General features: G+C 46.6%; 1 protein-coding gene across 1 annotated transcript in view; it reads left to right on the forward strand.

Moving 5' to 3' along the window:
* Positions 1-21,476, forward strand: part of LOC138295278 (uncharacterized) — a 77,557-nt gene that overhangs the window by 9,339 nt on the left and 46,742 nt on the right. Inside the window, exon 2 of the mRNA XM_069233474.1 lies at positions 8,245-8,320. Within this exon, the coding sequence (XP_069089575.1) occupies positions 8,245-8,320 (76 nt within the window). The remainder of the gene's footprint in view (positions 1-8,244; positions 8,321-21,476) is intronic.

Genomic DNA, 21,476 nt, shown 5'->3' on the forward strand with positions numbered 1-21,476 from the left:
GGGCAATTCCATGATCATAGACATGTTACATGGCCATATTCGGAGTTACCATTGTGAAGCTACATATAGGTAGTGACCTATATGTAGTGCACGCGTGTAATGGTGTCCCCGCACTCACAAAGTTCAGGGAATTGGCTCTGAACAATGTGGGGGCACCTTGGCTAGTGCCAGGGTGCCCTCACACTAAGTAACTTTGCACCTAACCTTTACCAGGTAAAGGTTAGACATATAGGTGACTTATAAGTTACTTAAGTGCAGTGTAAAATGGCTGTGAAATAACGTGGACGTTATTTCACTCAGGCTGCAGTGGCAGGCCTGTGTAAGAATTGTCAGAGCTCCCTATGGGTGGCAAAAGAAATGCTGCAGCCCATAGGGATCTCCTGGAACCCCAATACCCTGGGTACCTCAGTACCATATACTAGGGAATTATAAGGGTGTTCCAGTAAGCCAATGTAAATTGGTAAAATTGGTCACTAGCCTGTTAGTGACAATTTAGAAAGAAATGAGAGAGCATAACCACTGAGGTTCTGGTTAGCAGAGCCTCAGTGAGACAGTTAGGCACCACACAGGGAACACATACATATAGGCCACAAACTTATGAGCACTGGGGTCCTGACTGGCAGGATCCCAGTGACACATAACAAACATACTGAAAACATAGGGTTTTCACTATGAGCACTGGGCCCTGGCTGGCAGGATCCCAGTGAGACAGTGAAAACACCCTGACATACACTCACAAACAGGCCAAAAGTGGGGGTAACAAGGCTAGAAAGAGGCTACTTTCTCACACAGTGTACGCCAAAACCTATGTTGTGACAGACGTATGCTCTGACTAACTGGCTGAATGAACTGGTCTGGTTTTCATTACACCCACCTTTTCGATTAATTCAATCAGTCGCTGTAAGAAAGTGGAGTATTATATGGTTATGGGGTTAGTCCTCACCATGTAATACTCTCACTGTACCCCAAAGATGGTCCTTGGATTCACACTAATAGATCCTTAGCTCAGTCCTGGTAGTGTGGCAAAGAGCAGTCAGGCTTTGCTCAGAGGAACTTGTGTCAAGCATTCCAGAGTACCAACAGTGATGGTAAACAATTGACACGACTCAACAGAAATCTGACACCAATTTATAAGAATTAAGTATATATTTATCTTATTGTAAACACTAATGGAATAGTATTCATATAACCAGTTACAGATTTTTGAAGCAATGAAAATCAGTGTGAATAATAGAGTGAAATTATAACATTGCAGTCAATGGGAGAAAAGGCACAGTTGAGTTGCGTTGTAGCCTTGGGGGAAGGAGGGGTAGAGGTCAGGTGGGTCCCTGGACCAGGCCACTATTGTCAGTTCCTTTTTACTTGGCCCCTAGAGGCCCAGTGCAGAGGTGTCCTAGCTGTCCTTGGCGCTGAACGGAAGCCACAGTGGTGCTGATTTTACAGCTTACACTGGGCTCCCAAGAGTGGGCTGCAAAGAGTGGGCTGCAAAAGAGCAACAGTGACATCACTGCTGACATCGGCTGAGGGTTGCAGGGTGATCCCTGTTATTGTAGTACTTACCAGGGACCTAGGGAGTGAGGTAGCAGTCTGAAACGTCATGGCAGGCTGGACTACAAATCCCACAATGCACCATCTGGATTTGGGCAACCCCATGGAGGGCCCGATGGCCAGCAAGTCTTCAGATCCAGTGAGTGTTTTTACCTGTAGAGTGCAGGGGACTAGTGCCACTAGTCCAGGGGAGTCTAAGGGTGCTTCTGGTTTCCAGAGAGGTCCATCAGTCAGAAATGCTGAGTTTCCCTCTTTTGCTTTGGCTGGTGTGCAAAGTCCTCTTGTCGTAGACCTGGGTCTCTACTTAGTCCCTCTTTGATTCAGGTCTATCAGAACTGAGGTTCTGGTGTCGGGGGGTCCCTTAAATCCTTGATTTAGGAGAGTTAAGGGTGTGGGAGCTAGTAACCAATGGACAGCTAGTCCCTACAGCTAGTCTGCCCCTGAGGTAACCACATCTGGAGTGTGGCTAACTTTTTTTTACCCAGAACCCTCTATCCTGCCACTCCTAAAGATAGCAGAAATCTAATGTTGGTGTACTGATCAGGCTGATCTGCCTGGAGATGTGACCATCCTTCTAGGGGTATACACCTCCTTGACTATCTATTTTTCCACCTCTCTCAGAGCAAATGTGACTGGGGCATTTGATGCGCATCACCTTGATGTGCTAATTTACTAGCCTGCTTGGAAGGGGGAGGTGTGACCTCCTTCCTGCCCAAGCCATTGTTTCATACTCCTGGGAAATTCAGGGGGGTTTTATTTCCTGGTGGGGGTCTTGGCAATGTTTTCTGTCATGTTCCTGGATCTCAGGGACCATTTGTGAGGTGGTTCTCCATCTGCAGGGGGTGCGGTGCTGGTGTCCTGTTGTTCCTGTGGCGGTGCCTCCTGTCCACTAGCACCGGCGGACATGGAGGGCTGTTCATCGTCCAGGCTAGTGTCAGGGGCCCGTTGGTATGCCACTGTTTCCCTCCTGGTGTTGAGAAGGTCTGCCAGCACCCCTGCAATGGTGACCAGGGTGGTGTTAATGGACTTCAAGTCCTCCCTGATCCCCAGGTAGTGTTCCTCCTGCAGCCGCTGGGTCTCCTGAAACTTGGTCATTACTGTGCCCATGGTCTCCTGGTAATGGTGGTAAGCTCCCATGATGTTGGAGAGTGCCTCGTGGAGAGTGGGTTCCCTGGGCCTGTCCTCCCCCTGTCACACAGCAGTCCTCCCAGCTTCCCTGTTATCCTGTGCCTCTGTCCCCTGAACCGTGTGCCCACTGCCACTGCCCCCAGGTCCCTGATCATCCTGTGTTAGTGGGGTTGCCTGGGTTCCCTGTAGTGGTGGACACACTGCTGATTGACCTGTCCTGGGGACAGAGGGATGGGCCCGCTGAGGGGGTGCTGTGCTGGTGTTTCCTGAGGTGGGAGGCTCTGTGGTGGTCTGTGACTGTGGCAGGGGAACTGACTGTCCCGAGGTCCCTGATGGGCCGGGCTGGTCATCTTGATCCAGGAGTGCAGAGATGCTGTCATCACTGTGGGTCTCTTCTGTGGGGGGACTGGATATGTGTGGCACCTCCTGTCCGGTAACGTTGGGTATGGGTCCTGTTGGGGTGTACATGCATAGTTATTGTATCTGTGTGTGCCATCTTGTGCAATGGGTGAGTAAACCCTCTACTCCTGTGCTTGCATTATTGGCTTGGTCCTTGTGTGATTGGTGATTTTGGGGCATGAGTGAGTCTCTGAACTGGACATGCTTTGGTGATGGGTGTCCATGCATTGGTGTTACATGCAGGGCTTGGTGTTGGGATGTGTGGGTTGTGTTAGTGGGGTATCTGTGGGTTGTTGGGGTGATGGGTGTGAGGGTAAGGGTGGCGGAATGTGATGGTATGCAGGTGGGGTGTGGGGGATAAAGTAGTAAAGGTATGTCTTACCAGAGTCTAGTCCTCCTGCTACTCCTGCGAGGCCCTCAGGATGCATAATTGCCAAGACTTGCTCCTCCCATGTTGTTAGTTTTGGGGGAGGAGGTGGGGGTCCACCGCCAGTCCTCTGTACAGTAATCTGGTGTCTGGATACCACGGAACGTACATTCCCCCGTAGGTCGTTCCACCTCTTCCTGATGTCATCCCATGTTCTTGGATGCTGTCCCACTGCGTTAACCCTGTTGACAATTCTGCGCCATAACTACATCTTCCTTGCAATGGATGTCTGCTGCACCTGTGATCCGAATAGCTGTGGCTCTACCCGGACAATTTCCTCCACCATGAACCTGAGCTCCTCCTCAGAGAACCTGGGGTGTCTTTGAGGTGCCACAATGTGGTGTGGTTGATGTGTGAGGTGGTGTCTGTTGTAATGTGTGAGGGGATGTGTTGGTGTGTGTTGTTTTAGGTGCATGGATGTTGTGTAAGTGATAGTGTTGTGTGTATGTGGATGCCGGTGTTGTTTTAGGTAGTCTCTCTCTCTCTGGCCTTCTTTCAAAATTTTGGTAGTAAGGGCTTGTGGGTGATGTGGGTGTGTGCTTTATATTGGATTGGGTGTGTGGGTATGGTGTGTGTATGTGTATCAGGTGTGTGTATTTCAAATTGTCCAATGTGGTTGTGTTTTGCAAATGTGTGTGTATTTTGAGCGCGGCGGTGTGTACTGCCAATGGAATACTGCAGTTGAAAGACCGCTGCGTTGATTCGTGGGTCGTGATACTGTGGGTGTATTCCTGTTGGCGTGACGTGTCGGTTTTGGTATCACCAGTTTATCACTGACCTTTGGTGTGGCGGACTTGTGTGGGTGTCTGTATTGTGGCGGATACTGAGCTGTGGGTCGTAATACCTGTAGCGGAATTCCGCGGCCGCAGCGGTATGTTGGTGGTCTTCTGCACGGCGGAAAGCCGGATTTACCGCCAGGGTTGTAATGAGGGCCATAGATTTCAATAACAGTCCACTCATGTTTTCTTCTTCAGTTGTGGGTACTGAATCCTCCAAATGGTCGCGAAAAAATGCTCTTAGTCTGTGCGCAAGAACTGTAAAATGTCTGTCTTTGAGTCAACTGGATCTTGTATTTAAGCAGGTACAAAGGAGAGACCTTTATTTAGTATTGCGCATTCCGTATCTGAAAGTTTGTAATTGGACAGATTATATATAGGAATACTATCCTTAGCCTGATTACCCTTATTGTCTATCTTCTGTACGTTCTTTTCCTTGTTCGAAACTCTCCTTGTTCTAAAAAATGACCCCTGCCCTGTTCTTGGTACTGAGATCTCCCTCTCGTGCCACCACGTCTTCCTCTGCGTCCCTCTCTGTTGAAAAAAGTTTGAGTTGTGGAGAATTGTGGTTGAGAGCTTGACCCTATCATATGTTTTTGCTCAGAATCAGAAGATGTATCCGAAGAAGTGATAAATCTTCGTTGTGATCTTTGTCTGAAATTGTAAATTCAAATTGCTCGGGTTATTGAATTTATAAAAATCTTTCTTCAAATAAGGCTACACTTCTTCTATTTTAAAATTCTTTATATCTCTAGCCACTTTCGTTCTTTTGTGATTCACCATGCGTGTTTTGAAGTCAGATATGGTTTTGTTTGCTGCTTCTAATAGTTGTTTAACATATTGAATTGTTTGATCCTGAGCAATTTCTAGTTCTAGGAATTCAATTTCTTTACGTTCTGCTTCACTTATTCTCAAAGCTGTTTCTATAGAAAGTGCCAGCCAGTCCCAAGAACATTTCGTACCCACTCCACTAAAATGTAGCAAATATGTTTTACCTAAGACAAAAATGACTGGTATATTCCTAACTTGCAGACCCGCGGGAATTGTGTTGTTTTTTAAATATTCCAAAAGTACCTGTGCATGGAGATGGGTTCTAATATTTTCATTTTTTAGCTGTTTTAATTTTTCAATCTTATCCACATTCAGAGGGACTAATGTTGGTTGTTTCCCACTCAAGAGCGAGGGATGTCCGAATAATTGATTTATTTGTGCTTCAGTATAGCTTACTGTATATGGCTCTGTCATAGCTCACCTGGGCAAAATCGGAGTTAGACAAAGAGAGACCAATCTATCAGTACACTTAAACATGTACCTCAGCTCTAAGCTTTATACTTGCTTTTTGTTTCTGAACCCTTGCACCAGAGGATGCAAAAATAACATCTATACCATCTAGGGGAGCCCTTATAACCCCGCTGTATATGGACCATATAACGATACACCAGATACAACTACTCAGAGGTGATTAATATATATATATATATACTATTTTATTTCACTGTGAAATTATCATTTAGTCACTGGAAGGATTTACTTATTTTCCTTCTTTTTATTCTTTAGTATTTGTCTCTCTTTGTCTAGCTCTCTTGATTTGTATAATTAACTTAAACATAAAAGAAGAACACACATCTTATTTACAAACAATATATACAAACATCTACACATATAACTGTGAACATCTCTATCCATAATACATATGCCACTTGGCATTTAGAATTCTGGGAAGTCTTTTGCACTGATGGTTTCCAATCGACAGTTCTTAAATGTATCCGCTGCTAAACCTTTTCCAGGCGCGAACTCTTTTAAATGAGGTAGTGATATTCAGTACCGCCTTTTCTAGGATATTAGTTCCTGATAGATAAATGTGGTACTATTCCATTTTCATCATCTCCTTTATTCTACAATTCAGGCAACACTCCTCAGGTAGATAGTCGACGCGTTTCGGCCTTTCAACTTCTGGCCTTCTCAGGACATCGGAAACAGTGTCTATATATGCAATTTTGCAATATATTTCTCTCCAATTCTAATTAGCTCAGAGCCATAACAGATATTGCCACTATGGTCCTTACAAACCCTGTTCACCATTACCTCTAAAACACCTATAATCATGATTCCTTCCTCGTCCATGCCCAAGGGACTCATTAACATGTACACTTATTTATCTGTGTTCTATTAGTAGTTTATTTTGGTAGTGCTCTTTTTATACACTATACTAACCACCCAGTGAATACATGCATTGTGCTCCAATGTCTCGTATTCCACCTCTTTTCGTGTACCCTCTGTTCTTTTTATACTCCTTATTTAATGTAATTTCATTTAACCATGCACATGCTTCTTAGCTGACCTTTTACTTGTATCCAAATGATTGTTATCCCTTTCACAAGAATTTTGACAGCTCGACTAACTTTCTTCAATTAGCCCGTCATTCATACAACTGCCATCAGATAGCTAGAAATGTCATCATAATTACAGTTACATTTTTTATTATTATTACTTTTACATTTGGTTTGAAGCGCTGCGTGTAGTATCACTAAATTGCTTTCGTGTCGCTAAGCAGCCTCTCGCTTCAACCATCGGCGTTTATTCTGTGCTTGTGTGTCTGTTCAAATAGTCTGTTTCTATCAAGTTCGTAGGGAAGGCTCCTCCCTTCCTATGTGACTCGATTGGCTGTTTCTATGGTGGCCTATACGATTGACGAATGTCACTTGGGTCTGGACCACTGACTCCAGTGCGAAACTAGAATCATAACCATCAGCAATTGTAGCAAAAAGTGGGGGTTACCATACAAAAACAGCACTTGCCTAGCAGACAGTGAAAAGCGCGAAGGGTGCAACTGCACCCGTCGCACACCTGCAACACCGCCGGCTCCATTCGGAGCCGGCTTCAGTGTTGCAGGCCCCTTTCCCGCCGGCCCAGCGGGAAAGTTAGAATGGCCCCAGCGGTCTTTTGACCACGGGGCGGCCAAATGGCGGTTCCCTCCAGGCGGGGGGCAACCGGGGTCAGAATGACCCCCTAAATCATGTCTCAGCGTGTCAGGCATTGTTAGGTGCACCTCTGACCAGCAGGTCAGGTATTACTAGGGGGGGCACACATAAACATAATGGCCCAGATTGCAAACGGCCTAGCGCCTCCTTGGTCCACATTAGTGTAATTTTTTTCACGCCAATGTGACCCAACGAGGTCAAAATCCCTGCACCATATTTACAAAGTGGCACAACGCATGCATTGCACCGCTTTGTAACCCCTTGCATCACCTTATGCCTGTGCCAGGCATAAAGATTTCTTTGAGCCATTTTTTTCAGCATTTTTAACGTCTGCTCAGATCAGAGGTTAAAAGGGGGCACAGCATTGGTTACAATGGGCCCCTATGTACTGTTTAGGGTTAGCGCCAAAATGTTGGTGCTAACCCTGAACAGTACGCCACTAGCATCAAAGGTTTTGATGCTATTGCCGTCTGCCCTGCACCATCGTTCTCCATATTTTAAATATAGCGCACACATGGTGGAGGTAGTGGGGTGCTGGGGGGGCAAGGAGAGTGGCGCTGCACTGGTGCTGCAGTTGTATTGATAAGTGACATGCGTAAGCTGAACATATGTGGGACATACGTGAGTAGATGTGGTGCTACCGAGGAGGTCGGGTATTTCTACGTGGGGCTTGTGCAGAGAATGAGGCTCTCCCACGTGGGACCCGTGGCAGCAGGTCCAGCATTGCTCTTTGGGTCCATGGCAGCATTTTGGGGTTGGCTATGTAGGTCCCGTGTCACCTGGTATGATATTGCTGTGATGAAACCCCCACATACATCCACTGCTTGGGAAACAGACATCAGGTCTCAGACACATTCCCATGTCACAAACTATGTCTATGATCTAGGAAAGGGTTTATATATCTGCAACGTTTGTTACAGTTTCGTATTTTGAAAGTGATGAAAACACAATAATCCTAACAGCCCCCCTATTTTTCCTTCTGCAGTTCCGAAAGAGTTCATGCATCTTCAAGAAGCCGAGCAGCTCATCTCTCAAGCTGAGTGGAGACCAGAAGACTTGAGGTATGGGTTTTGGGAACTTAGAGGCACTGGACAATGAATGAATGAATGAATGAACGAACAAAGCCAGGCAGCTGTTCCTGGAAGCATCGTGGAGCAAACATAACAAGGGACCAGCACAGGGTGACAGGCTAGCATGTTGAAAAGAGATCGGGGGCATATTTACGAGAGGCTTGAGCCGTTGCAACTTCACTTTTTTCACGCTCCGGCTACGTGAGCCTCTCAGCCATATCTATGAGGCCATGCAAAGCCACTTTGCGTGGCCTTTCGTGGCATCATAGATATGGGGTAAGCAAAGCAAGTCAAGTCGCTGCGTTACTTTTCTCCGCATCAGAGAGGTGTTCTGTCGGCGCTACAGTGGGTTTTCCCATGCAGCACCCATGGATTTTGACACTGCCCCAGATTTACTCAGTGATGTCAGCCTGGGACAGCGCCACAACCTTACGCATCCCTAGGGGTGGCGCAACGAGGAGAAATATTTTTATTTCTCCCTGTTTTTCCTCTTTCCATGTGTGCTGCATTCTGAGGCACATATAGAAAGAGGATAGTGTCTCTGTGGATTGTTTTTTGTGCCGGAAGGCGTCCCTTTCTGCACAAAAGCAATCCTGCAGCCAGCGCAGTGGAAAGGACGGGTATGTGCTGTATTGAATAAATATGATGCATTCTCGCTCTTTCACGTTGGCGTAGGGCAATGCACTAAAAAGACTTGCGCTGCTGCCCTACACCAATTGCCCATAAATCTGGGCTTAGGTTTTTAGGTGTTTCCAGCTCATTGCAAGTATGGCAGGGTGCTGACAGAAAGTGGCTTTGGCAGCCACAGACTAAAAGGAACATCCTGCCCTTCTGGGACGTTTGATCCTGGGAACCTGAAACAAATGAGCATCGGATGATCTCGGGGTTCCAGATGGAATACAGTGCTGGAATCATTCTGACAGACATTTAGGGCCTGATTTTAAAACTCACTGCGAGACAGCGGCGGAGATTTAAAGCGAATCCTCTTTTGAACCACTAGAGATGTTGGAGATGGTGTGACACCAATGCACAACTGGGAATTCTCAGGATCCATCGGACAGCAGCATTCTGAACAGTCCGTCAGCGATTTACTAAAGATTCTGGGAAGCCTGAGTAGACAATATTGGCACAGTCCAACCTCTCCACGCTCAACGCATGAACCACTCTTCCTTGAGTTTGAAGAGGTCCATAAATTTCTTGAGAAAACCAAGAGCCGGCAGATAAGATCTGAGGGTGAAAGGATAAATCATTGTCCATCTTCACTCCCAAATTTCTAACTGCTGTAGACAGCTGATGGGGGGGGGGGGTGCCAGACACATGGGTTACTAATCACTGGACCAACCATCCTGTGCAGATCCAAAAACAAGGCCTCCATCTTTTCTGGGTTACATTTAAGGTTTCTCTGTTTCATCCAGTTTATCACTCTCGTAAGGAGACCCTTAAGGTGTTCTGACCAGAGGTTGGGTTTTTGTCCATTGAGAAGATCCGCCGTGTGTCTTCCGCATGTGAGACAAACCTAAAGCCATAAGCTAAAGCAGAGAACCCAGAGGGCCTTGTACACGTCAAACAGAATAGAGCTGAGCACAGAGCCCTCCGGCGTCCGTATTTAAGGGGTTTGCCTCCTGATGAGTAGGGAGAGATCCTCAGTGATTGATCTGTGTCGCAAAGAGAAGGCTGTGTCCATCCTAACGATGAGCTGCAGATGCCCGTTGCGGTTCCTGTGCTGTATCAGGATCTAAAACGTAACTGCGTTGGCTGTATAACTTTGTCTGCTCCAAATACTCTGAGAATTGAATATCAGTGAGCTTCTCTAGCATTTTAGACGCTTCTGGAAGAAGCGAGAGAAGCCTCACATGTGGTGGGACGGAAGAGTGAGCTGAGAGCGTCTTGAGCATGGACACCGGCGTCACCTGCCTCCAGGAGCAGGGCACCGCCAATGTCTTGGAGAAAAGTCCACACAGCAAGAATGAACCCTCACGAGGTGACTCCCAACGTTGCGGAAAACAGAAATATAAAACAAAAACTTGATTCAAGAAAACAATTTTTCAAGCAACATGACCCACTATTTTTCATAGTATTCACGTTTAGAACCAAAACCCTACTTTTTTAAAAATAAACTGTAAGTAGTGTTCTAAAGACTTCTTCCTGGAGCTCCTATTTTGTCACCTCCAGGGGCTGCTCAGCTAAGTCTTCCTATAAATCTTCCTGGCGCATTCCTGTTGATCCGTGGATGATGGCTCTCGCAGGTTACAGTCTCATACGGTCTCCATGTTCATCATCATCAGATTAGTTTATTTTGGGTGATTGCCCATAAAACAGTAAATACAACCTCACAATTTATATATTTATACATTAAAACCAACAAAACCCTTTGATTATAGTAAAAAAAAGAAAAACATCATATTAAAACGTAAATAAAATCATCCTCATCATAGGACTAGTTAATACCCAGCTCATCATACAGCACAATCATATTTTAAAATTTGAACCCGTCCTTCTTCCTAATTAGCCGGGCAGCATATAAGTATCGGCTGACCCCACAGACAATAGGCCCGCTCAACTCAGAGCACACAATCCTGCAAGCCTCTTGGCATCACCTCACACCAATGTTGTTAGATAAAGGTTTGATCCAAGATCGACACAGCTTCTTGTATCGAGGGCCAAAGACCATCATGCGTTGAATGTTCTCCCTCGCGTACCCACAATACTGGCAGAGGGGTGGACTCGGTGGTACAGATTTCCAGTTACTCACAAATACACTCACTGAAAGGTTCCCCAACCTAAAGTTAACAAAAAGCTTCCTATAGTCCGCCTTGATCCCGGCAGTCTTCAGAAAGACCCCATTCTTGGGAGTAGTTTCAATAACTCCACCTCTTATTTGTTGCTTAGTTCCAAACTTCAGCTCATTAACATAAAGGCCCTGATTTATAATTTTTGGTGCAAAACTGCACTAATGCAGTTTTGCACCAAAAAGTTTAGCACCGGCTTGCAATATTTCTGTGCACCAGCCGGGCACCATATTTATGGAATGGTGCAAGCCGGTGCAAAGGGTAGGCTAGCGTAAAAAAAAAAAAAAAAGACGTTAGTCTGGTGGGGCTGGCGGTATGGAAGAAGGGGGCTTTGCCATTTCACCCTGTGCCATGCATGGGGGCCCCTTTCAGGGCCCCCATGGCACTTTAAAAAATAAAATACCTACCTATACTTACCTGTACTTACCTGGGATGGGGTCCCCCCTCCTCCGCTGTCCCTCTAGTGTGGGTGGGGTTGTCCCTGGGACCTGGGGAGGGCACCTATGGATTTATTTCATGGTGTTCCACCATGGAAATAGGTCCACAGGTCCCCTAATGCCTGCCCTGACCCAGGTGGTAACAAATGGTGCAAAGCAAGATTTGCCCCATTTTTTTATCCCTCCTGTGCACCATTTTTGCATGGGAGTATAAATATGGCGTGAAAGCCATTGAGTCATTTTTTGCACAGGAACGCCTACCTTGCATCTCATTAAGGCAAGGTAGGTTTCAACATGCAAGAAATGACTTTAACTCCATAAATTTGGCAATAGACGGGTCTAGCGCCAAAGTATAAATATGGAGTTAGTTTTGCACCGAATTAGAGTAAGAAAAATGACGCTAATTCGGTGCAGAGTATAAATATGCCCCAAAGAGTGTCTATTTCTCCCATCCGTGTTGCTCTATTCCTTCCAGTAATCAACATTCAATGCACGAGGGGTCTCCATTTCTTTGAGTTAATCATTGATAACATTATGGGTAGTACTTGTGACATGCATGTGGTTCTTCAGATACAAAGGCTGAGTCAGTAACTTACCGTGGCTTCTCTGAGGGGCTTCTGAGTGCAGTTTAAAGGGATTTAAAGGTCCCCGTCTGTCGCCCTCAGACTGAGTCATGTAACCTGATGTAATGGAGAATTTGAGCAATGGTTCTTGCATCATGTGGGGTGCCTTGGAACAGTTTGGTGATGTAGTTTTCTTGTGTGAAATCAGAGCCAAGCTGCACAGGTGTTATAACCCTTCATCCAGTTCCGCTCTCGGGGCAGCACTGTCTAAAAAACAGATTAATTCCCCATCATTTGCTGAGACGTGTTCTGACAAAGTGTGCACAAACTCAGCAGAATGTCTAGCTTAAATGTTTAAAAAAGAACCAACTATGCTGCCCTCCAACTTGGGGGGCGTCCCCCGATTCACTCGTGAAACAGTATTCAAGCTCCAAAAACATGAACAAATGTAATCTTTTATTGAAAGGCTATGAGACTCTTTTTCAAGAAATATGTGAACGAAATTCTTGTGGTAATTGAAGGTGCAACCTAGCATTCATCTTCATGAGATGCCATGTCCTTAAATGTGAATCTCTCAAAATCATCCAATGTGCCCCAGGCCATTGAAGTGAGCACCCTAATCCATCAGGGGAAGAGATTCCTACAAATATTGCAAACAAATGCAAATCTTAGGGGTAGAGCAAACCTGAATTTGCACTGTTTACACCTTGATTTTCCACAGGTTTCTATTGGTGACACGTAAGAAGTTTGGTTTCACCATTCGTTTTTTCATTGGGCGTCCTGGCGTATGGTTGCACGCTTCATGTATGTCGGTTAATGGTGGCTTTCTCATTTTTCATGTTTTCTTAATATTGGGCGTGTTACGGAGCACGTATGGATCTGGTGTGCATTGGGACGTTCTCTATTTCGGGCACAAAGGTGTGTAAGCACCTGAACTTTTTTCAACTCATAGTTGTCCAAATAGGTAGCAGCGTTATTCCTCCGACTGCCAAAGAATTGTTTGATGGCAACCTCAATTTGGCAACAGCTCTATTTTCAGACTCAGTTCTTCCTCCCTGCTTTGGGAGTGTGTCACCTGCAGTATGTCAGTTCTGCCGCCAGGAGGTGGGAGAAAGCCAAGTTGTATTGTTGGCGTTCCACAGACAAGTAACCACCTGTGGGCCTTCATAGTAGAAGACACCATCACATTGTGCCCCTCCTGTCTCAAGTCTTTGAGATGCACACGCACTGGCGGCTGGTGACGTTTGAAAGCGGTGGGGCGTAACAGTTGGGTATGACTTTTATGTAGCGAGCAAGCTAAGTGGGCAAACGTGGGTTCCAGGTTGGGGGGGCTCCTCTTGAGAACTTTTATTTTTTAAAGATTGGAAAATGGTGTATTTTAAAGCAAATGAATTTAGGAGAAAGGAAGACTTATACAGCGGTGGGAACGTACTGTTGATATATTAAACACATTAAAAACTGCCCCATATCTTACTGCATTTTTAAGTTCAACAGTTACTGTAATGTGCATATTGTACAGCGTGACACCTGCAGGCCCTTTAAAGCGTCTGCTTGTCCAGTGTCTTGCACTGCATGCAGCATTGACTATGGAAAAACGGCTCTAACCAGGCTTCGAGAAGCACCGACAGCTGCTGGCTGCCAGCAGTCATATAGAAATATGTGCAGACAGCTCTTTCTGTGGGATGAAAAAAGTGGGGCCTCTCTAAAAGGGAACCTGTAAGATACACTTCTGTGATTCCCATAGTCTGCCACCGACCTGTATTTTGGTTTCTCTCTTGAGTTGTTATTGCATCCAGAAATATAACACAGCAACTGATACACACCTTAAACATGTGAGCATTATGGGCGTTCTCAATCACTGTTTGCTGTTTAAGATAAAGGTGTAACAACAATGATTTGTGATAAATAATTAACATTGGAAATGTTTCAATTCTCAAATTGTGAGGCTGTGAATTAAATATTTTTGAGACCTCTGCAAGGAGTATTAGCCTTCAGTTATGTCTGTTTCACGTTAGACATGTTGCCCTTTCTCTCTGCACATCTCGTCCATCTGCACATTTTCCACCTCCTCTCTCTCCCCTTCAGCACCCTCTTTTCACTCTTCCCCGAATGCACTTCCTCGCATCTCTTTCATTTTACCACCTGAAACATACATTGCACTCATTCACATTTACGCACTTTATTTCCTTTTGCTTTTGCCTTTTAACTATTTTGACCTCTGTGCACCTCTTTCACACACATTTACACTGAATTTCAATTGGAACTGGAATACATGACCATTTTCCTGCGTGCTCTGCAGACAGACCAACCCACTGACAGGCACTTTGCTTTGCCTTCAGCGTCAGAGTTCTCAATCAAAACCCCTCATAAACACCTGGCACAAGTCAAAGTAACCCCTCTACAGAGTAATAAGAAGCACAAAAAAAAAGAGAAACACAACATGACGAAAGAGCTAACACTCTCGGGCAATGCAGGATTAAGTAAAACGTGAAATAAAAAAGGAGATAAATGGCCGACGTGCCTTACCTTAACGCTTTTAACATTCATTATTTCTAAACCAATCCATTTTTTGGGCATTAATGTTAAAAGCATGACGAGAGGGCACATTTTAGCACCATTCAGCATGTAACTGTATTTACTATAAACACACATTCCCCCCTTTCGCTTGACTGCAACATTTGGATCAAATTTGCAAGGGAATGCCCTATTACTTACCGGTAATCTTCATTACTCCCGGTCCTCTAGTCCTCCTCCCATTCCTCACAAAGTGGAGATAATCCATCTCCATGACAGATAAAAAGAACACAAGGAATGCTGGATCCACTACCCCACCCCCTCCCCCAGTAATACCCAGCATTCCTCCTGTACTACCAATCCAAGACAGAAGGCCAACAGTCCGGGAGGGAGGGTGGGTAATAGGGCATTACCTCCAGGTCCCTCTAGTTCTCGTCCCATTCCTCACAAAGTGGAGCATACGCAAGCAACCTAAAACCGGCCTTCTGAACCACTGAGGCATTCTGAAACAGAATACACAAAAAAGGGGCTATACACCAATCATGCAGTATCCCAAAAGTGATTTATTCAGTATAGGAAACAAAAAAACAAGTCAAGAACAAACTGCCCTCAGAACCCCGCTACCAAAAGTAGGCTCAGCACTCAAGACATGTTGCAACCTATAATGTCTGACAAAAGTATTGACAGAAGCCCAAGTAGCCGCCCTGCAAATCTCTTGAAGGGACACCCCACGAAGCTCAACCCAGAATGCTCCAACACCCCTAGTGGACCATCCCTGAACGCTCACTGGAGAAGGCACCCCGACACAGAATACGTAAGCTCAATAGTCTGCTTGATCCACCTGCTGAGAGAAACACTAGAGGCCCGCTCCCCTTTAGTGACCGCCCCAAAAGAGACAAAAAGAGACTCCGATTTACGAAAAGACTGTGTACGGACCAGATACAACTGCAAGGCCCATTTGACATTCAATAAAGACCAATCCAGGACAGAGGTCTCCCCCTCTACCACCACCAAAGCTGGCAACAGGAGTTCCTGAGAGCAATGGAACTGGGAAGGAACCTTAGGCACAAAGGAAGAGTCCAATCGCAACACCACTCCATCCTCATTAAAGGACAGAAAAGGCTCCTGGGCCATCAGGGCAGTCAACTCCCCTAGACGCCTAGCAGATGTCACAACCACCAAGAATAACACCTTAAGGGTGACAAATTGTAAATCAGCAGTTTCCAATAGCTCAAAAGGGGGCAGAACCAAAGCACTCAACACCAAAGGGATGCCCCAGAAAGGAAAGACATGCTTCTAGGCAGGCCGCTGCAAGGAAAAACTGCAGCAACTGAACCACCAACTCGTCCACATCCTGTAGATTTCCCAAGGAGAACAGAAGGCGTTAATTACAGCCAACTGGGCGCACAGGTTAGACACTGCCAGACGTTTCTCAAACCCCTCCACAAAAATTGGAGAACCGTGTAAAGAGAGCACTCAAGTGGTGAAACCCCAACCCGCTCACACCACTTCCGGAAATTACTCCAATGGCAATTATATAACTGAAGATTAGCTGGCTTCCAGGACCCTTGCACAGCCACCGTTAAATGTGTGGAGAGCCCGCTTACTTTGCCATCCCCTCCTTTCAACTTCCACACAGACAGGTGGAGATGCCTAGGATCCAGAGAGGGGAATGACCTGACAGGAAACAGAGAAGACGGGATCAACCAATGACCCCAGACCGCCATCCCCCGGAGAGTGGGGAATCACGATCTCCATGGCCAAAAGAGAACCACCACAATCACCACCTGAGTCTCTCCCTGCAGACAAGGGAGAAACTGGGAAATCAAAGCCACTGGAGCAAATGCATAAAGCAGGTCATATGGCCAGGGAATCGTCAAAGCATCCACACCCCACCCCCCACCTGAAGAAATCGGGCACAAAACTTTTCAAACCTGGGCATTGTGGCGGAAACCAAAGAGATCCAGGAAGGGAGCCCCAAACCTCCCACACACCTGACGAAAAACAGCCTCCGAGAGAGACAGCTCCTGAAAAGGAGGAAAGCAACGACTGAGTGCATCCGTGACCCTGTTGCCTACCCCCCGCACATAAACTGCCTTCAGAGAAAGAAGATTAACTCTACCCACTGAAACAATTATATTGCCACCGTATTGAGAGACTGGGAACACATCCCCTTTTGATTGTTGAGGTATGCCACTGTCACCTAATTGTCTGACCTCAACACCAGATGAAGACCCTCAAGAAGATGACAGAATCTCTGGACCGTCCGACAGACGGCCATCATTTCCCTTTAATCGAAGGACCTGTGTCTCTCCTGAAAGGACCACTTGCCCGGGAAAGAAAGGTCCCCCAGAGCAGCCCCCCAGCCCAAGGAACTGGCATCCATGGTTAGAACCCCAGAGGAGATTGCCCAGAATTGTTCACCATCTCAGGTCTCTCAGAACGGCAGGAGACAATGGAACAAGAAGGTCGAAGTCCTCCGATCGAGGATCCCAGAATGCTAAGAGGTGAATCCACAATGGCCTGAGGTGTAACCGAGCCCAGGGCACTGTGAATACTGCAGCCACTGTGAAGCGCAAAAGGTGAAGCAAGAGGCGGACCGGGACTGCAGATGTGTCCAACAGTGCCAGAGCCCAGGACCGCAAAGTCTCTGCTCTGAGAGGGGCAGAAACACCCTGTTGAAGCCTGTACCAAACCGGGCTCCTATGAAAATCAAGTCCTGTGAAGCAACTGACATTCGTCCCAGTTGATCAAAAACCAGTGGTATTGAAGTGTAGAACACACCGTCTGTAAATCCTCTAAAAGACCCTTCCGCGAGGGAGCATGCAAGAGCCAGTCGTCTAGGTAGGGATAAAGATGACAACCCTGAAGATGAAGGGAGGCAACCAGTGGCGCCACCACCTTGGTGAACACTCGTGGTGCAGAGCGTAGACCGAAAAGCAATACTGTAAATTGGTAATGGATGCCCCCTAGACCGAATCTCAGAAACTGCTGTGAATATGGATGGACTGGCACATGATAATAGGCATCCTGGAGGTCCAAAAGTACACATGAAGTGCCCATGTGGCACCAGAGAAATTATCCTTTGCAATGTCTCCATCTTGGAAGGCACACAATGGACAAATTTGTTCAGGGCCTTCAAATCTAAGACCAGGCGGAACTCCCCTGTCACCTTTGCCACCAGAAAAATGAACGAGTAGAGCTCCGACCTTGTTCCAGAGGGGCAACCTGCTTCTGTAACAGAGAAAGAATGCTGTGATGGAGGGCCACTTGCATGGCTGATAGAAAGGGCCACAGGGAAGGACGAACCCCAGAGGGTGGAGGATCATCCCCAAATTCCATCTTGTAGCCCAACTGAACAATGTCCAACACCCAAGCGTCTGAAGTAGATGCCAGCCAAGCCAGAAGAAACCTTTGAAGACATTCTCTGACCACCATATCCTTCACCACCATCATATAATCAGGGACAAAGTTTCTGTGGTGGGGACTTTGCTTTCTGTTCCTGGCCCTTCCGAGCTGGAAACCTCCAGTGGAATCTCACAAACTGCCTTCTAGGAAGCTGACATAGAGGACACTTGCATTTAGAGAAAGGCCTGTCCCCATGCCCCGACTTCAGGGAGGAAGAGTGTTTCTTTTCCTTGAAAAGTTTATGCAAGTGATTTTCTAGTTCCGGACCAAAGAAAAGTACAACTTCACAGCAACTTCAACACAGAACCTTTCTGAGCAGCATCAGTCCTCCAATCTTGTAATACTAGATTACGACAGGCCGCAACACAGGGCCCTTCTGCCAGAGCAGATGCCCTCACGGCATCAAAGGAAATATCAGACAAAAACTTCACTTGCCGCACAATGAACTCCAGAACCCCGGAAAAGTCAGAGTATTCATCCAATGCCCTACACAAAGTCTTAAGATACAAGATCAGGGATTGAGCCACATAAATCCCATAGATCCCAGCACTAAGAGCCAGATGATACCCTGAAAACACCTTCCTAAGGGATCCATCTGTCTTCTTGTCCACTGGATCCTTGAGGACGGCATCCTCCTACAAAGAAGTGCGCCCCACCAAGCTGGCCACAAAGGAGTCCACCAGAATGGAATCCAGTAAGTCCACCTGCATGTTATGCAAAGGATAAAGCTTAGCCATAAAGCGGGGCAACAAAACCCCCAACATCCTCAGGGGTAGAACTCTGAAACTGGTGCAAAAGGGCAGACGAAGTCTCTGGAGCATCCTCATCCTGTAACCCCATATTACACTTGACATGTCGAACCAACCCTGGCACTTGATCCTTGGAAATGTACTTGCCGGTCAATTCCTCCAGAGCAGGATCCTCCTCTTCAGAACTAGGAGCCATAGACATATGAGGAACCCTTTTCTTGCCTTCAGCCCCCATCTTCAACAAGGTCTCCATGATGAGGCGCTTCAGGCGAGCCTCCTCCATGCCTCCTCCACGCCTTGCCTAGAAATCCATGAAGGGGAGTGGGAACAGGGAGAGAAGGATGAGGATGAGGACACCTCCAAGTTCCTCTGTTTATGGGAGTGCTTCCCCATTGCATACAGCACTCTCTCAGGCCCCCAGTGAATAACCTTGCAGCACGAAATCACAAAATGCACCAAAAAAACAAAGCTGCCGACAATCCTTATTTACTCCCTTGGGCCCCTGTTCCTGAAATAGCCCACCTCACGCCGTCACAAACCTGCTCAGGTGGAAGTCAGGCAGCAATCGACGCAACTGCTCCCAAAATTCAGGAGTAACAAGAAGTAAGGCAAGCCCCAGGCTTACTGCTTCCCATGAATCAAAACGTCCTGCCCTAGAGGAATCAAGAAAGCAAAACCATAGGAAAGCGGCCTCTGCACAACCGCCCATAAGCTTCAGAGGCGACCCCCTTGAATGCCGAGCCAGCCGAGGGATGCGCAGCCGACCCTCTGCCCACCCAGCAGGCGAGAGACACACAGTCGACCCTCAGCAAACCGAGCAAGTCAAGGGACGCCGCCACAAAGAAAAAGATTCCAGAAATCCAGCACTGGCAGCCGCCCCAGCCCAGCAGGAGCAGCTCCCTCAGTCCTTGGTCCATTCTCTTGGAAAAAAAGAAAAAAAGAACAGGAGGAATGCTGGTTAGGCGTGTTTAAGCACTACCTGGGGGAGGAGTGTGGGGGAGGGGATCCAGCATTCCTCGTGTTCTTTTTTTCTGTCGTGGAGATAGATTACCTCCACTTTGTGAGAAATGGGACGAGGACTAGAGGGGCTGGAGGTAACAAAAATCCTGCTCGTCTTTTCGATTAATTTGGTGGGAGAACAAATACAGCAGCTCCACCCCTAAAAGGGCCAGCGACCTGCAGCCAGCGTCTGGGGTGTCACATGGGGGAGGTTAGTGTGACCAGGGCCCTCAGTTCAGTATAAATAACACAAGATTAGCAGTGTAACACTATTACCGAGGACAAGGCTACAAATCACACCTGCTTGCATCCAGTCCTACCGTGTGATGACTCCTCAAGGGTGGGATCTATGCCAGTGAATGACGGATGTCTGACCTCATGCAAGGAGCAGACTCTGACGCCCTAAACTGTGAGGCTGGCAGTGTCACTGGCCTACAGTGGATACCACCATAGACTACAATGGCAATGAAGGGCTTTAGTGAGGTAAGCCCTGCGTCAAGCGTCACATTGCAGAAAGTTGATTTACTGCCTGGCTTCCGTCTCCTGCTGAGTGCCGGCAGCCTGGGACAGACAGCCCAGCCTCAAATACATAGATTGTTTTGCGATATGATTGTACCTCTAAATAAATTGATCTATTACATTTTTTTGGTGGTAAATGTATCAGAATTTCAGAGGGGCGAAGCCCTAGAGCCCTAATGGAGAAAACACCCCTGTACACAAGTCTCTTTTTGTGAGTTGTGGTAGCGCCTTCTGTACCTGAGAACAGAGTGACCCTGGAATACGAAGCGCTCCTCAGTTCATACCTCAACGAAGCACCTTGAAGTTCATAGGATATTAAATAAGTGGTGATCTTCTTTTACTCTTGTTAATTAACACTACTCCAGAGTTGTTAAGTTGGTTTTAAATGGCCCTCGACCTTACTGGCTGCATCTTTAGCGTTCCAGCTTTTGCTCTGTTGCTTTCATGAACAGTTTATTTCTAAACGTCTAAGGAGGGCACAAAGGAGCCGGCAACAAGGAAGGCCCTGCCCTTTGTCTATCAGCACATGAGTAACACACTTAAACCTAGGGGTATATTTACTAACATTTTCTGCCAAGTTTGTGTCACAAAAGTGATGCACATTGATGCAACATGTTAATTTCAAATCGAGGCTCGGAGTTACGAACATTTTGTGTCAGGGTTCCATCACTTTTTTAATGCAGCTGACTGAAAATGTATTTCTGGATTTACTAATACATATTTATGTGGCTTTTCATGACTTATCAAAAAAGGAACGCAAGGCAGAACATAGCACTGCCTTGCATTACTTTGTGTCATGGAGGCGCCCCATGGGTGGCACGTGGACATTCCCCTGGACGTTGGCACAAACCTAGAATTACTAAGGACAGTAGACCAAGGTTTGCACCTACCCAAGGCTGGCGCAATGAGGAGAGATATCTTCATTTGTCCGTGTTACTTACCCTTTCTGTTATTGCTGCATTCTAAAGCACAAATACAATGAGGACTCTGCCTCTAAGTAGTGTTAGGTGTCCCTTGTCACACAAAAACAATCCTGTCGGTGACACCGGCATCCTTTCACCAATGTGCAAAGGTGCCTGCGTTGATGCCAGTGCTAGGACCGAGCAGAAGTGTGCCGTATCTTAGTAGATATGATGCATTCCTGCGCTTTCCCTTTCATGCAAGTTGCC

The sequence above is a fragment of the Pleurodeles waltl genome, chromosome 5, assembly GCF_031143425.1.
Source record: "Pleurodeles waltl isolate 20211129_DDA chromosome 5, aPleWal1.hap1.20221129, whole genome shotgun sequence".
Classification (NCBI taxonomy): domain Eukaryota; kingdom Metazoa; phylum Chordata; class Amphibia; order Caudata; family Salamandridae; genus Pleurodeles; species Pleurodeles waltl.